The sequence below is a fragment of the Gastrolobium bilobum genome, unplaced genomic scaffold (assembly GCF_033153095.1).
Source record: "Gastrolobium bilobum isolate Gb01-03AN ecotype WA unplaced genomic scaffold, APGP_CSIRO_Gbil_v1 utg3711, whole genome shotgun sequence".
NCBI lineage: Eukaryota > Viridiplantae > Streptophyta > Magnoliopsida > Fabales > Fabaceae > Gastrolobium > Gastrolobium bilobum.
The window spans coordinates 669,126-680,543 of NW_026899314.1; the positions used below are offsets into that span (position 1 = coordinate 669,126).

The window sequence follows — 11,418 nt, forward strand, 5'->3', positions numbered from 1 at the left end:
CAAGTATCTTTTAAAATCCTCATTTTAATGGCTTTTTAAGAGAATTGTTACAATACTTTTTTTAGTACATAGAATTGTTGCAATACTTACAAGGGTTATTTTCTTCATTTATTAGTTAAGATAATTAATAAAAGAAATTTAAAATTATTCTTTCACGACAATACTTGTTTTTCTGCTTTCGTTGCTTTTTGTTTTATTTTATTTTATATTTTGTTGGTTTGTTTTTTCAGTTTCATGTATAAAAAAAAGGATATATATATAAATCAGATCAAAAAAGGATATATATAAATGATAGTTTTATATGTATCATTAATTTTGGTGCTTCAGGCTCCATGTGATCTTTCTATTAAGGAGGTGATATTTGGATAAAATTTTATTTTTCATTTCTCTTCTCTCCTTTTTATTTTCTTCCGTAATTAATTTAATTTTGATTAATTTGGACGACTGAATTAATAATAATTCGGGACCACAAAATTTTTCTCCTAATGGAGAATTTTATAGGAACCTCACATTCATAACTCTCTTGCCCTTGATATAAAGAACTGGCATAGCAACATGACAATTGAGTTCACGAGCAACAACCACTGAGATATACACGTATCAATGGATATCCATCGCAATTTTCTCTTGTGAACCTCATCAAATGATGTTCGTTTAATTTCAGTTTTGTGTGGCTTTTAATAGGAAACGTGTTGTGTGAATACATGTACTACTATTTTCACATTTTGTCATCAACACTACTGCACATTCCTTCTTTTGTATTTGATCAAACATTAATTCATAACAAGGATATAATTTAGTTCAAATTTTGGGATTTCAAAATTCAGAAACAAACTATACTAGTTGACTTCAAAAAATATGAAAAGAAGCCTTATGTACATATGTTAAAAAAGTGAAATAACAATAATGGTGACTATAACGTAAACTTTACACTTCGAGTTCATGAGTTCATAGGTTGTGCTTATGAATAGTGGTTTAGCAATCAGATCAAATAATTGATACCGGCAAAGTTGCTGAAATGGTCTTCATTCACTTCTTTGGTCTTAACGGTTCCTTAATTTTTTATGTTTTTTTTTTCTTTTTCTTAAAGTGATGCAGAACTTAAAGCTACTCAATACCAAATTCATACTTTAAATGTGCACTTGCTTTTCTAACACACCAACTTTTTTATTTTTCAAAAAGGAGTGTTCATAACGGTATATATAGTTGTGCATTTCAGAAGATGAGAAGGAAGATATTTAGATTCTTGAGTTGATCACCTAATATGGGAAATTGGGACCCCCACGCCCCATAATCCACTGAAATTGTGGCAAGTTAAAATGCTCTAATTCAAAGTGGAGACAAATTTTGTTGGCTTTAAATTTAAAGTGTGACCATATTCAATGGGACAATAATAGCTACAAACAAAATAACAAAAGAGAACAATATATACGTTCATATATTGTTTTCTGGAAATGGGGCGAGGCAGTAGTGAAAGGAAACTACAAAGGGATGGTCCCCTGAGTTGCTTCCAAACCTAGCAATATTCCAACTTTGGTCTCTGTCAGCATGTCTGGAATCCAGATGTTAAATCATAACTACCACTAGTACATCACCCAAAAATCTAGGTAGTTTCTTGCATGTGAATATGCTTCATTAGGGTATTGTCAAATATCTCGGTGTCAAATTATATATCTCTAGTGAGTTTAGAGTTGACAAAATGCTTCTTTTTTGCTTTGGGATTTAAATTTGATTGGCTGTGTAAAATTCTCCATTCATATTTATAATTATGTGCTATACATAATTATTAAAAAAAATAAACTTCTTAATAATTTAATAATATAAAATTAGATGATGTTGCTATAAAGAAGATTACGTTGGTAACAATCTATACATATAGAAAATATTACATGGATAAATGTGATTATATATATATATATATATATATATATATATATATATATATATATGAGTTTAGTGTGTCATTCAAAAGGACACAAGTTGTGTCATTTTAGTGATTTGTAATTCTGAAAAGTTATTTTTTTTTCACTTTACACGTCAGCGATATGACTGGGGAGAGAGAAAAAAAGTAACTTTCCAGTTTTACACAAAGTACGACCGGTCGTACTTTGTGTAAAACACCTAAAATGACACAAGTTTGTGTCATTCAAAAGGATACTTCTTTTTCCCTATATATATATATATATATATATATATATATATATATATATATATATATATATATATATATATATAGGGAAACATATTTCTACAGCCACTTTAAATAAGGTTGTCTACAGCTACTCCTTTTTCAGTAAGTACGACCGGTTGTACTTAGTGATAACAATAAAGCTGTTCTTTTTTTCTCTTTCCTCAGACATTGTCGGCTGACGTGGCGGAGAGAGAAGATGCAATTTTAATGTACGACCGGTCATACTTAGTGAAAAAAGGGTAGCTGTAGAGAAGCTTATCTAATTATCTAAAGTGACTGCAGAAATATTTTCCCCATATATATATGAGATACATTATATTTACAAAAATTTTGTTTACAAACTACACTATGTATTCCGGGGAGAGTACATTCCTAAATGAGTGTAGTTCCCATAATACATAGTGTAATTTACATAATATGGAAATATAAACGTTTTGTTGCAATATTTCATGCTAACCCTTCAAACAGTGTGCCAACGTTCTTTTATTTTTTTTTCATTTTTTTTACAATGAGACCCATTGAATTTTATCCGTGTAGAAGTTCTGAAATCTTTATACAACATGACATAAATAAATCCCATATATATTGGTGATAAATTTTGCTATAAATTATAACTCATAATCCACTAGGGCTAGCCTAGTGGTGTGGGTGTGTGTAATAGGGTGTGTGTGAGTGTGTGGTTGTGTGTTCTATTTCCTGTAACCTACAAAAAAATTATAACTCATAAAGATTATATAATTATTCTTTCTATAAATTATTTTAGTCAGGGAAGTTCATTTGGATGGGGAAAACTATAGTGTGTGGAAATCTGTCACGCTACTCAATGAGTTTCCATCAAAATAAAAATTTTCTTTGAAGCATTCATGGTGGTTGATTTTCTGGTCTGAGAGTAGCTTGGTACGTCTTACCCTTTCATGAAGTTTAATTGCATAAACGATTTGTCCATTATGTAGGGAAGAGATAATCAAATAAGTTCTTCACCTTTTATAAGTTAAATGCCCTCATGCTCGACGATTCATGTTTACTATCTCCCTCATTGGTGGAATAAGGTTCACGTCTACAACACCAGCTTTGAAGACCAAAAAACTATAAGTTGCAACTTTTATAACTTGAAGACTATTGAAGAACCACATTAAATAAAAGGTTCTTTTACAAGGCTAATACCCGAGTCTAGAATAAGGGGTTTTCATTCTTTGAATCAATCTGTTTTAGAAAGATGATTCAATTTTTAAATCGGTTTAATTTTTTTTTTTCGGTTCTTAAAATAATTAAAAAAAAAATATTGATTGTCACATAATGTCATATTGCATCATTGCAGATTATATTGATTGCAAGGTTGCAACTAAGTTGGACATAACATTTTTGCAGATTATGTTGATTGTATACATCTTTATTTTTTTCGAGACACGGATATGCTAACTTGTCTTTAAAATTGATACAGTGCGAAGTTTTTTAAGTTTTGATTGTTGTGTTGATCTTAAAGATTTAATCCTTCACTAGGTTGCTTTTCCTCTTCTTATTTTTTCCCCTATCTAAATGCTTAGGTTTCTAATATGAAAAAAAATAAATAAAAAAATTGACGATTTTACATGAAAAAATAAGACATAATCTTCTCAATTAGACCTGCCACAATATAAGTTAAAGAGTAGTAGAACACTCATGCAACGCAAGTATTTAAATTTCGGTATAAAAGATAAGTAAATCAACTTTGATGTTGCTCCATAAATTTTGAAGTCACACTTAAGCAGCATTTGAATTGTGCAACATTACATGCAAAACTAAAACATAACATTCAAATCTCCTGCGATGTTACTAATTTTATAAAATTTATGTAGATAGTTGCTTTAATCTTAAAAAAATTCTAACTTAAATTTCGTTTAATAGTGGTTTTTTTTTTTTAATAATCAACATATATCATTAAATTGAAAAAAACAAGATGTGAAAGTAACCCAAGACATTACATGTTTAAGTATCTATGGAAAGATCAGAGATGCTCACCCCCGAACAAAGTGATGATCTTAACATTTTAGGCACAACAAAGATTCTGGCTTTGAGAGTGTTGCAGATTATTTGGCAGTGTCCTACGACTGCAGAGTCCTTTTCTGCTTAGAGCCATGTGTCTTTGCTTCTGTTTTGGGCCCATAAGACTTGGCTATTGCTACAGCGTCAAAGTTGTTTTATTAGATATCTCCACAAAAAAAAATTTGTTTTATTAGTGTGGGAAAAAAGCATAAATATGTTTAGGAATTTTAGGGTAATTTTTTTGAAGGGATAGGATATTGTGACAACCAAATAATGTTACTACCACATCTTAATCGTTGATTTCTGTCAATCAACGGTTATCATTTATTGTGAATTAATAATTAATTAATGAGTTTGATTTGAAAAATGATATCCGTTGATTAACGGAAATCAACGGTTAAGATGTAGTAGTAACATTATTTAGTTGTCACAATATCCTCTCACTTTTTTTTTTTAAAGTATTTAACTATTGTTTAAATGTGTGATATCATACCATTTGCAGTTAAATTGTTGTACTGATGTAGATTTTGATTTTAATAGGAGGTTTTGAGATTGAATCATGAGGAAAATAATGCTGAGAGTCAGCTCCAATATTATTAGTTTAATTTTGTTCGAACTAAATTAAACCAGTTTGAATAAAAAAAACCATTTGGTTAAATACATTGATTTGCGCTTTATTATGAAATGTTGGGATAATTAATTTTCAGCAATAAAATATGAAAAAAATAAATCTTATGTTGTAGGAGAATTTTAATCTCATGTCATAGATACATAAAATGTGAGATCCACTTATTAAAAATAAAATAAAAAATATGAGTGACACATCTTTTTATAATATATGTAAAAAAAGTTTGTTTTCTCAAATATGAGAAAAACAAATCTCATAAAATATTCATGTAACGCATACCGTTACATAGTACAATGATCAACGATATTTTCAACATTTCAAAAAAAAAAAAAACTACATAGAAAGAGGAAGGCGTTAAAATTTTGTTGTTATTCACATTATTCTACGTAGCATGGACCTTGAGGAGCTTGTGTCTATGTCTTTAAATATTTCAAATTAAAATAATCCAAGCAATTGATAGCAAAGTGTTGGTAATTGTTAGGATTATGAAATGAGCTTAGCCTTTACGCTAACGAACATGTCAGGAAAAATATCCAGTCACTGTCAAAAGACTCAACTAGTAAAATTTTGGTAGTACTAATGTTATATTATTTTTAAAATTATAACCAATATCAAGATTATATCATAATTTTTTTTAAAAATATGTAACATATTTTAAAATCAGCTGGTGCCAAAGCAACCGCTAAAAACCAAGTGAGTGCGCCACTACTAATGAAAATATGGAACAGAACAAATTATAAAGTTACAAAGTTCAAACTACATGTTAACAAAATCATACCAACCTAAATTAACCCTATAAGTTACTCTAAAAATTCACACAACCAATGGATCTTAGACCCTAAAAATAATGGATAATATTTTTCTCCTTTTACATGACACAAGCTATTTTCCTACACAAACATAAAAGTGGGCCCATCAATTCTTTTACTTTTCTTTTATTTTAAAAATAGTGGACTCCACAATTGATTATCTCTATAACATGACTTAAAAATTTTCCTACAACATAATATTAATTTTTCCAAAAAATAATAACGGGGGTAAATTAGATAAATGAAAAAGCTTTTTTTGTTTTTATACCAGTAATTTGCTTTGGGTTGAAACAAAAAGAGAGGCCACTATCTTTAGATGGGCCACGATATGACCCTGAATAGAAGTCATGTTTTATTTAGTTTTTGGCCCAAAAGATAAGTTCTGCATCTGTTCTTTACGAATTGCCATATAGAAATTGGGTCTTGAAAGAAGCCCAAGCCCATGACCAGATCTAGGCCCAGGCCTAAGCCCATGGTAAAAACAAAAGCACGATACTAGGTTTTTTGTTTATCAATTATGGGTTTTATTAATGGGAAAAATGTTTGTAATTTTAAAAAACAGAAAGTTATGTTATTTTAAGAGAGATACAGACATAGAAAATTTAAATTTTAAATTAAAAAAAACCACCCACTTTCTCTCTCCCATGATTTCTGTTTTTCTGTGTCTATCTCTCTCCTAAAATGACATAACTTATGTCATTTAAAATGATAAACAACAAACCCTTTATTAATATTATGTTACATAACTTAAGTTTTGTTTCCAACACACACACACAACAAAAAGGAGAGAGAAAATGGATAGACGAAAGAGAAAGAAAAACATGTGGATCTCACCTCTTTAATGCTTGTGTAGAAAAGTGAAGTTGTTTTATGTTACATGATAAACATAAAACCCATCAATTATTGAGATAAAAAAGGGAAGTTGAGTTTGAGGGTGAGGAGCCCACAAAACTCTGATCAATCAGCAAACCCTTAACTTGGAAATCCAACGGCTGTGATTGTGTCTAGTTTTTGTAGTCACTTCAGAGGAAGGATAAATAGACAAAGCCAGAGACATGGCAAGAGAAGAGAATAACCCGCAAACTCTGTTTCAGTTTGAGAGAGAGAGAGAGAGAGAGAAAGTGCAGCAGAATACACGAACATCACTTCTGCAAGGCAGAGAAGGGAAGAAGAGAAAGAACACGTTTGCAAAAGAAGAAAGTTTGCAAATTTAACAACAGAGAAGAAGATCTGTGTTTTTTTTTTCGTTTGAAGAGGAAAACACATACCCTTCCTCTCTGAACCTGAATTTGTATCATTGTAAGTTTTCATCTTTTCATTCGAGGGTCTGTTGCAAACGGATTTGTTATCTTCATCTGTTCTTTGTTCTGACACTTTTTCTGTGTTTCATGTTTCAGGATAGCTTTTTGTAAAGGATTTATCTTCTTTGAAGCATAGATCTTGAGGTTGGAGGCAACCCTTTTCCGTCTTTTTCATCTTCTCCAATTCTCCTTAATCCTTATCTGCGTCTCGTTTTGGACAATCCACCACACTCCACACCCTTAAACTTGAATTGGGTTTTTTGTGGTGGAAATTGTCCGTTTCTCTTTTCTGTGTTTTTTGAGTTCGTTCTGTACTGAAAAAAATTCTAGCTTGATAATCGTTTTTTTTTTTTTTTGGTTTTTATTGTGAGGCAGATATGGAGACAGAGGAGAGGAACCAGAGAGCGTTTAAGGGTTCAGAGCCAGAGTTTTTCTTGCAGTGGGGGAATAAGAAGCGGTTGAGATGTGTGAGGGTGAAAGACCCTCGGATTTCAGCAAGGCTTAACGGTGGAATCCGAAGGAAGATAGCTTCTGCAGTGGATCATCGTTCTGGACTCGCTCTTTCGGAGAAAGAAACTTCGCATCTTCATCAACAACCCAATCGCCTCACAAGGTTGTCACAACAACATCAAACGAGGGATCTCCTCATAATCTACCCCAACTCTTCCTTTTTCTAATTTTGTTTTTCCCAGAAAAACTGGGATTTGTGTTGATGTAATGTAATGATGCTGTTTTCCTCTGGTTGATTGCTGAGAAACTCTCAAAGAGAGGAAAAAAATCCTTTATTTATTCAAATCCTTCTTTTTTGGTTTCACAGAAAAAAAATGGGGGGTTTTGATTGTTGTATTGTTGTGATATTGAAATGCAAGGATGTTGTTTCCTTTTGTTTGGTTGTTGGGAAATTTTCTGTTGAGGAAGAGAAGCAGCAAGGAGAGAAAAATTTCCCCCTTTTTCCATTCATTCTGCTAAGTTTCCCCGGAAAAAGATGGGGGTTTTGGGTGATGTTACGATGTTAAAAATCAAATTTTTTGCATACCCAGATGCGATAAGCATGTACTTTCTCTCCTGGGTGGAACTCTTTTTTTTTTTTTTTTTAAAGAATATGAGAGCATTGGATCTGTAATATGTGTGAAAATGTTTGAAATTTGCTTCTTTTCTTTGTTCCGTTCTGATTTGATGTGGAATTTGGGTGCAGGAATTCCGACGGGGCTATTCTCCGGTCGGCGGCCGGGGAGAACAGGAAATCGGCGTCGCCGGAGAAGGAAGACCGGTACTACATAACGAGGGGTTCTGCGGAGGAGAACGGCAAAGTCTCCGCCGATGTGAACAACGGAGAGGAAAGAGCTCTGGTGTGGCCAAAGCTTTACATAACCCTCTCTAGCAAAGAGAAAGAGGAGGATTTTCTTGCTATGAAGGGTTGCAAGCTTCCTCAGAGACCCAAAAAGAGGGCTAAGATAATCCAAAGAAGCCTACTTGTGAGTTTTTTTTTTTTCTCTTTTTTAATTTTTAAATGTTTTAAGTTTTTTGTGGGGGTAAAAATGGGAAATTTAGATGTTGGGGTGGTTTTTTTTTTTTTTTTTTATTGGTGATTTGAGTTGGATCTTCATTCTCACCACCACCTTATCTTGTCCACTTGTGTTTTGTTTGGTGCTTCTGTTACAGTCGGTGAGTCCTGGCGCGTGGTTGACTGATATGTGCCAAGAGAGATATGAAGTTAGGGAGAAGAAAAGTAACAAGAAGGTACGTGGTTGGTGGGGTTTACTTTTTTTACTGTAACTGGATCTACAACTACCATGCCTTGTGTTTTTGCTTTCTTATCTCCTTTCATGCTATTAATTGCTAAAGGGTTCTTATTTTTGGGTTTTGGATGCAGAGGCCAAGAGGATTGAAGGCCATGGGGAGTATAGAAAGTGATTCTGAATGATGATGATGATGTAATAACATTTGAAGCGGATCCACAACCATCACACGAGGGGGAACCAAGCTCTTTTCTGCTGATACATGAAATGTTTTGAAGATGATGATGATATTTGAGTTGATGCTATTCAAGTTTTTTAAGTTTATGTTTCACAAGTCTGTAGGGAAAGGCGTATATGCCCCTTCATGTTTTTGTAAACGAGTAAGATCCGATCCAATACATTTCAATCAATGAAAATTATTTTTCTCAGCTTATGTCATTCTTCATCTCTCTATTTTTTGTTTATCTTCCTTTATGAAGGTTTGAATATGATCCTTCCCCCCTCAGTTACGTTTTGTTTTCTTCTGGCGTGCACTCGTTAATTAATTTCAGCTACCCTCTTCATGGTGTTCTTTCTTGTCTCTCTATTTCTTTTTTCCTTTTTCCATGGTTTCAAGATAAGCCTTGATGGAAATTGGGAGTTGGAGATTGGATGATCCTTTTTCGCAAACCAATTTGTGCATATGCTATGCCCCACATCATATGCTGGATGCTACAAGTCATGTAGGTTTTGACCATCAGAAGAAGTTTGAAAACAATTAAAAGATAGGGTTTTATTAGTGTTACTTATCATAATGTAAGTGTTGTTTCCAACTCTCACATCAGAAGAAGTTTGAAAACAATTACAAGATAGGGTTTATCATAATGTAAGTGTTGTTTTCAACTCTCACATTAAAAGGGAAAGAGAAAGTGGAATGATGAAAGAGAAAGAAAAATATATGGACTCCACCTCTTTAATGTGTGTAGGAAAGTGAAGTTATATTATGTTAAATAATAAACATAAAATCCTAAAAGATAATGGTTACCAATAAGGAAAGAAATATTTCAAGGGGGAATGGATGTGTTAATTAATATATTCATGTTACATCCTAATTATTGATGGAGAAATTAATGGCGATGATTTTTTATTTTAATATTTTTTTTCTCATTTTTTATTGTCATTGATTTGTGCATGAATGACTAAGATGTTTTCACAAGGTTATTAAAATCGAGATTCTAAGTAAAATTAGAAAGTGTTAAAAAATCGTAAAATGTAAAATCGTAATGTAAAAAAAATATAAGAAATCATAAAAACGTAAAACTATTTGAAATGTTAGTAAAATTGTTTTAATGAAAAAAATCGTAAAAACGTAAAATCTAAAAAAAATATAAGAAATCATAAAAACGTAAAACTATTTGAAATGTTAGTAAAATTGTTTTAATGAAAAAAATCGTAAAAACGTAAAATCGAAATTTTAACAACTATAATTTTTTCACGTAAGATGATCATATTAACAAACAAATCAGAAGATCCACTCTGATTTTAAGGAGCGGAAGTCTGGGGCATATCCATCTTCTGGCAGGGTAGGCATGAGGCCAAATAAAGCATCATCTAAACTCTTGTTGATTTTGTTGTGTCTATATCTAAACTCTTGCTTAGTAGAGATTTTAATCGGAAAAGAAATGAGACGTGTCTCTGGAATTATGGACCATGTGCGTGTCTAGCCTTAAACATAATAATACCCTTTTGTGCCCAAATCTCTGCTACCAAATACTATTCAAAGCATGACACTGAAAGTTAAAACAAAGTAAAGTTTTTATTTAAAGATGTAGGATATTCTTACTACTTATTTTTTTTACTATTACTTCATTACCACTCTAATAACCATTGGGTTAGAGGAAAAGTTGAATGAAGAGAGAGAAAAAAAAATAATTTTTGAATCCAATGGTAAATTAAAGTGGTAGTGGAGTAGTAGTAGAAAAAATTGGTAGTAAGAATATCCTACCTCTTATTTAAAAATGATCTAATATGTGCAGCTAGTAACGTACAATTATTATTATTTATACAATTTGAGCAAATAAAGATAGGATTTACAATGATTACAATTACGCGCTTGTCTCTAGAAAGTTATATCAAAGTTGAAACAAAGAAAGAGGAGTTACCATTCTACTTTTGCCTATGCAATCTAAGAGGGCCTATTGAATTTTGACAAGCTTACCACCTGATTCTCTTATTAGTCAAGTGATTATTTGCTGAAAGTGCTCATGCCTATGTATGTGGTTAAGTGTGTATACCCCAAAGGCATAAACCATGCCACCAAAATTTCCATGATCCATTCAAACCTCATGCTGCATTTACATCTGCAAGAGTCATTCAGCAAGGGTAGTTGTGACGCGTGAAAGGGGATTAAAGTACAAGTTTCTGATTATTTATCAGCGATATGCATGTTTTTTATTTGTTTCCTTTTATTTCTTTGAGCATTACGAAAATGAATAAGAAAAAAATAAAATAACAGTTGGGGTATGTTCAATCATCCTAACAAAGGGTTTACGCATCAGCTGCTAGAAAATGATCACCCTTTGGAGCAGAGGAAAAAACAAAGGGTAGCCAATATTTCCCTTTTGGTTTTTTGGTTGGCTTTTGTTTTCAGCTACATTTACGCAATTGGATATAAAAATGGATAAATTATAGTTTATCTCTCGTCACTTAATACAAAAATTGACCTTTTGTCATTGAAAAAATATTGGTT

The 11,418-nt window shown here is 32.0% G+C and overlaps 1 protein-coding gene across 1 annotated transcript; it reads left to right on the forward strand.

Annotated features, from left to right (window-relative positions):
• Positions 1-6,732: 6,732 nt before the first annotated feature.
• On the forward strand, positions 6,733-9,136 carry LOC133289432 (uncharacterized). Its single transcript, XM_061487362.1, has 6 exons — positions 6,733-6,949; positions 7,048-7,095; positions 7,327-7,564; positions 8,147-8,426; positions 8,614-8,691; positions 8,825-9,136. The coding sequence occupies exons 3-6, from the start codon at positions 7,329-7,331 to the stop codon at positions 8,873-8,875; spliced, it is 645 nt and encodes a 214-aa protein (XP_061343346.1). The 5' UTR covers positions 6,733-6,949; positions 7,048-7,095; positions 7,327-7,328; the 3' UTR covers positions 8,876-9,136.
• Positions 9,137-11,418: the final 2,282 nt, after the last annotated feature.

Coding starts and splice junctions, on each gene's coding strand:
- LOC133289432 (XM_061487362.1), top strand. CDS start 7,329: ATGGAGACAGAGGAGAGGAACCAGAGAGCGTTTAAGGGTTCAGAGCCA. Junction 8,427..8,613: donor TAATCCAAAGAAGCCTACTT/GTGAGTTTTTTT, acceptor CTTCTGTTACAG/TCGGTGAGTCCTGGCGCGTG. Junction 8,692..8,824: donor AGAAGAAAAGTAACAAGAAG/GTACGTGGTTGG, acceptor TTTTGGATGCAG/AGGCCAAGAGGATTGAAGGC.